The sequence below is a fragment of the Propithecus coquereli genome, unplaced genomic scaffold (assembly GCF_000956105.1).
Source record: "Propithecus coquereli isolate 6110/MARCELLA unplaced genomic scaffold, Pcoq_1.0 Scaffold268, whole genome shotgun sequence".
Lineage (NCBI taxonomy): Eukaryota > Metazoa > Chordata > Mammalia > Primates > Indriidae > Propithecus > Propithecus coquereli.
Window position 1 is genome coordinate 349,984 of NW_012148263.1, and position 6,000 is coordinate 355,983.

The 6,000-nt window shown below is 33.6% G+C and overlaps 1 protein-coding gene across 3 annotated transcripts in view; it reads left to right on the top strand.

Annotated features, from left to right (window-relative positions):
* Window positions 1-6,000, top strand: part of RASA2 (RAS p21 protein activator 2) — a 131,775-nt gene that overhangs the window by 90,294 nt on the left and 35,481 nt on the right. For all 3 annotated transcript variants that reach the window (XM_012647426.1, XM_012647427.1, XM_012647425.1), the window contains exons 10-14: window positions 1,102-1,258; window positions 1,560-1,708; window positions 2,348-2,462; window positions 2,892-2,966; window positions 4,191-4,314. In XM_012647426.1, coding sequence (XP_012502880.1) covers window positions 1,102-1,258; window positions 1,560-1,708; window positions 2,348-2,462; window positions 2,892-2,966; window positions 4,191-4,314 — 620 coding nt within the window. The remainder of the gene's footprint in view (window positions 1-1,101; window positions 1,259-1,559; window positions 1,709-2,347; window positions 2,463-2,891; window positions 2,967-4,190; window positions 4,315-6,000) is intronic.

Genomic DNA, 6,000 nt, shown 5'->3' on the forward strand with positions numbered 1-6,000 from the left:
GTGATCATCAGTGGCTGCTAATATTGCAAAAAGAGAAACAGACTTTTGTGCCTCTTGGTGGAACTATACAACACTATCAATGAAGTGCTCTTGCCAGAACATCAAATCTGAATCTAACCAAGCCTCTACATCAAACTACCAATGTATAGAAAATACAGAGAGGGCAAAGGAATATGATAAATGACATTCTGAAGGTAGATAGCAATAGAGTTAACACAGTCACAAATGTGGATCAGGACAAACTACCTGATTTCTTGGAAGTTTGGGAAGAATCTATAAATTAAGAGAGACTTAAGAAAGCTGTTAACCAATTATAGTCTATGGACCTTATTTGGATTTGAGCAAAGTGTTGAAAACCATTTATAAGTTGGGGAGAATTTGAATACTGAGTAATAATGATTTTTTTTAATGATATATGAAATTATAAGATACCTGAAAATTGCTTTAAAATAATACAGGAATGGGACAGGAGAATGGGTAAAGATATGGCTAAAATAAGCTTAGTCTTGAGTTGATACTTGTTAAAGCTAGGTAATGGGTACGTGGGCCTACTATTCTCTTTACTTTTGTATGTATTTTTAAATTTCCATGATAAAAAGTGTGTTTGAAAAACTGTTTGATTTCTGGTTTTGGTACTATAGACTTACGTTCAAATTTTTACATACAGAACTTACTTTAAAACAAGGTCACTTATGCCTTCTAGTATGTCTTATCTATTTCAACTAAATGTTTCTTTCTTAAATTTAGTTGGTAAAAAATTATTTTTGATAATACACAGGATTTTAAATGTACCTTTTGTTATTTTTTTCTAAACTTGCAAGCTAATCAAACTTTTATTCAACCCCTCTGAGATCTTAATTTTTGTATTATCTATACTTTTTGTTTCCTGAATAAAAAAATCTGTTTACAGCTTTCTAGTCCAATATATAAAATAATATTAAGCTTCTGAAGATTAGAAGCCTGTTACTCATGAAGTGCCCTAACCATAAATACTAAGTTGACATTTTTGGTTTAATTTTTATTATAGCTTAGCTGTTTACTTACCTCACTGGCTTGGATGCTCATTACCATTTCATGGAATTGATTGTATTTTTACTTTAGGTACTTGCTGCAACCCAGAGACAATGGCAACAAGTCATCTAAAACTGATGACCTCGGGTCTCTTCGATTAAATATATGTTATACAGAAGACTACGTGCTTCCATCAGAGTACTATGGTCCTTTGAAAACTTTGCTGCTAAAATCACCAGATGTTCAGGTATGTTGAAAAGCTTAAGGATATGATTTCATATGAAAAGGCTAAAATAATTCTGCAGATGATGAGGAAAAGATTTAGAATATCAAGTCTTATTAAAATAGTAAATATGTGTGTTTGCGTGTGTGTTATTTACTATGATTCCAGTGTGTGCTCCAAATATTAGCTCTGATAAAAATTTAAAAAATTAAATATTATATGTAACAGTTTTAGTTCATGAACATATTTTAATTACAGGTTAGGATTAAACATTTAATCATGTTCCCTTGATTTTGTGCTTGTTTTCCACCTTTCTACATTCTAGCCAATATCTGCCTCAGCTGCTTACATTTTGGGTGAAATATGTCGAGATAAAAATGATGCTGTTTTGCCTCTTGTCCGATTGCTGCTGCACCATGATAAACTTGTTCCTTTTGCCACTGCGGTGGCAGAATTAGACTTGAAGGATACACAGTAAGAGTTATATTTTATTAAGTATTAATTTCATATTATTGAAATTATACCTTAGTTTGACAAATTGTTTTTATAGTCTGAGTTCTTCCATATTGACCATCCTTACCATACAGTAGGCTGAAACAAAAGGCAAGTAACAAAAGGTAGTTCTTTAAGTTATCAAAATGTATTCACCAACCATAAGGATAACAATTAATGAAGGATTTTTTTTACTCGGTAATGAAATTTCCTTTGTTACTAATCTGCTTCTTAGTGTAATGATTCACGTATCACAAAACACCTAGCAGAAGTTTTTTTTTTCTATTGATTATGTATCACTCTTATATGCATATGTATGACATTCTAAAAAGCAATATAGTGACTTCCTATTCCCATTATATTCTAACACTTGTTTTATATACACACATATATGTACGCATATACTCCACCTTTTTGGTTCATAAATGTGATTTTATTCTTTCTTAAACTGATTTTCACATACTTTTGGTAAGTTTGAAAAACCTAATGGCAGCAAGCTTTTAAATAGATGGTAAAAATTACTAAAATCATATATATGACCAAAGTCAAATATCTCATATTATCAGTCTCACAGCCTTTGTTTACTACCCTTGGTTTCATCTATTTCTATTTCTGTTTCAGAGATGCAAACACAATCTTTAGAGGAAATTCCTTGGCTACCCGATGTCTGGATGAGATGATGAAAATAGTGGGAGGGCACTACCTGAAAGTAACATTAAAACCCATTCTGGATGAGGTACACAATATACCTCCAGTAATGATAGTTCGTGGCCTTACTATAGTGACTCTTTCATCAAATGATCTACTGATGGGAATGATATATCCATTCATGTATTACTGAAAAAAATAAGGCTGTGCACTTTAGAAATAAATTATTTACTTTTATATCAATGAATTTTTACTGAAAGGGCACATTGTAGTGTAACGTACATAATTATTTCTTTGTTATGGATTTCTATTTTAGCTAGAGTTTTGAATATAAATACTTTTTGGTATAGTTTTTAAAGAAAGTTGTATATATTATATAAGGTATCTCTGGACAGGGATTTTAAACTTTGTTACAGTTTTAATTTTTATAATTAACTTATTATCAGAAAAATAATAGTTATTTTCATTTTGTCAAATTATTTAGAAAAGAGTATTAACTGAAAAATTTATTTTCCAGATATGTGAATCTTCAAAATCCTGTGAAATTGATCCTATTAAATTGAAAGAAGGCGATAATGTTGAAAATAATAAGGTAAGTTCTTATTATATTTGTAACTGCATTAAAATTGGTCTTAATTGTGTACCTGTCTCCCACTTACATTATAATAATGCTGTCTGGAGGGAAGCAGTGCTGTTTGTTTATTCTTTACACAAGCCTTTATGATTAGCAGCATTTCCTGGGACTAGATTTTACAATGTTATTTCCTCAGTGGTTTCACTTTATTTTTGTTCTTAATTATTTCTTTTTGGCTCTAGTGACAATAGTGGATTTAGGCTGTATCTAGTTGCAACCCCCATTCTGGCTATTCCTGTGGGGTCAAACAGATCAGGCTAAGTGGCACAATGACGTGGTCAATCAATACTTTCAGTTGCCTTTGGGAAAACAATGATTGCATTAGGGTCGCAAGTTTTCATTGCAGTGGATTACAGTGTCGCAATGTCCTTGTGCTTGTATATTCAAGTTATTTCCTTGATTTCCCTTTGGATCATTTTATTCCCTATTGCTTCTTGTGAGGTTTATTCATATATTCACCTGTTATGTCTAGCGATTCTAAATCTAACCTACTATATTAGGGCAGTATGTAAATTATCCTTTAACTCTGCAGTCTCCAACCCGCAGGCCACGGACTGGTAGTAGTCCTTGGTCTGTTAGGAACCAGGCCTCCCAGCAGGAGGTAAGCGGGGTGATCTGTCGAAGCTTTATCTGTATTTACAGCCACTCCCCATCACTCGCATCACCTCATAAGCTCTGCTTCCTGTGAGATCAGCGGTGGTATTAGATTCTCATAGGAGCGTGGACCCTACTGTAAACTGCACATGTGAGAGATCTAGGTTGTGCACTCCTTATGAGAATCTAATGCCTTATGATCTGAGGTGGAGCTGAGGCAGTAATGCTAGCACTGGGGAGCGACTGCAAATACAGATTATTATTAGCAGAGAGTTTTGACTGCACAATAAATGTAATATGCTTGAATCAGCCCAAAACCATCACTACCCCACTATCCCCACCCCCCCCAACCCACCCACCCCCGCCAGTTCGTGGAAGAATTGTCACCCATGAAACCAGTCCCTGGTGCCAAAAAGGTTGGGGACCACTGCTTTAACTGAATGAGTTTGGAGAAGGGAAGCAGGGCTTTAGAAAATACTAGATAGTGACTACCTAATAAATCTTATTTTCGTTACATATTTTTTCATAAAGGCTTTTGAAGATGTGTGAAAATTAAAATCTTAATGTTTACCTTTTTAAATCCTGCAGGAGAATCTGCGCTACTATGTAGACAAGTTATTCAGTACAATTGTAAAATCAAGTATGAGCTGCCCCACTGTAATGTGTGATATCTTTTATTCTCTAAGGCAAATCGCTACTCAGAGATTTCCTAGTAAGTGCCTTGTTTTACTAAACAAGCCATTTCTGTTTCCAAATTTGATTTTTTATAGGTATTAATTGTATATTTGGTTTGTGTGAAATGTTTGAGGTTTATAGATATAGTCTTTAGTTTTTCAAAATGAATCTAGCTTTTTCATACGAATCTGATTTTTCTTATAATCTCAAAAACATATTCCACTTTATTTCAATATAATGGCAACTTTATACAAACAGCAAATCAAAATCACCATTAGATTTAAGAAAGGCAAAAATGTAGAACTATAACATTAAATAAGTAAACATTTATACTAGATGCTTCCAGTTGCATGCATTCAAATAATGGGAATCTTTAGTTTCACAGAATTGACTAGATTTAACAGTTTGAGAATAGTAAGGTTTTGGTGGTGAGATATTTTTACAGAAATGATTTTAGACATTAGAAACATTTCTATTGCAACAATACATAGAATTTTGAGGTACATATATCAGTAACTAGCATACTTTAATTTTGAAAAAGTAGCTATGTCCAGGTTTTGCTTAGAAGCATGTCATAAAATTCAGAGTTACTGTCTCTTACCATCAGTACTTGAAATTATGCTAATTTTAATGCATCTCTGATAAGTAAATAAACTTGCTATTGCTGTCTTTTGAGATCTGCCTATAATGCGGGGTGGGGTTGGTAAGGTAAGGCAGCTACTAAATCATCACTCTTAACCAGCTATACAGAACTGTAAATTTATTTCTGTAACCATCTCAAGAGATTTTGCTATTTTATCATGTTCTTATACGTGTGTGTTCACATGCATGCACACATGTACAGCTAACTGCCCGTTGCTAAATTTACCCAATATTAAAGTGGTGGGGCTGAGTTGTTTAACTAACATGTAGATAAATTAAGATCTAGATGTCTTTGCTAATTATAGTAAAGACTCAGTTAACTTCAAATAAGTGTACTAAATCTAGGCTTCATAACAAAAATAAGGAGAGCAAAGATACTAACACATGGAAAGGTGAAGTACTGATTGAAATTATGTTTTTAAATAGTTAGGTCATGATAACCACATTGACTACTTAGTGAACAGGCACAGTGCTAGCCTGCATTATCTCCTCCTTTCATCTTCACAACACCACACGAGGTAGTTACTGCTCCCATTAGATAGATATTAAACTGAGATTTAGAGAAGTTGAGTAACTTTATGAAGACGACATGGCCAGCAGGGTCTCAAACCTGCTCTTGGCCTACTCCAGAGCACATGCTACTGATCACTGTACTCTACACTAACCAGTGATCTTGGCCTTAAATCTGCTTTAGCTATTTAATTCTTGTTTATATAAATGACTGAAAATACACTGTATTTTTTTTATAAATGCAAATATATCTCCTTAAGTATCTTTTTGTTGGCTTAAATATTAATGTCTTCATATCCTCAGTAGATTACTGTGGTGACTGTTTTGTTGCCATAAAATATTTTATATTCTCTCATTTGTTGTTCTTCCTGTCCTGGGGAGATGGAGGTGGAATGGGGTGGGGGTAGGCAGCTGGTGAAAATCGAGTATTATAAAAGAGCAACAAATTAAATGACTTGTCAATGGTTACCTATTGAAAGACTTAAAAGAGTTAAAACTCATACCAAACCCAGAGATTCTTTCCCTTACCATCTGCTTCTCCACCATCTGATCGTTAGGTGAAGTATTGACT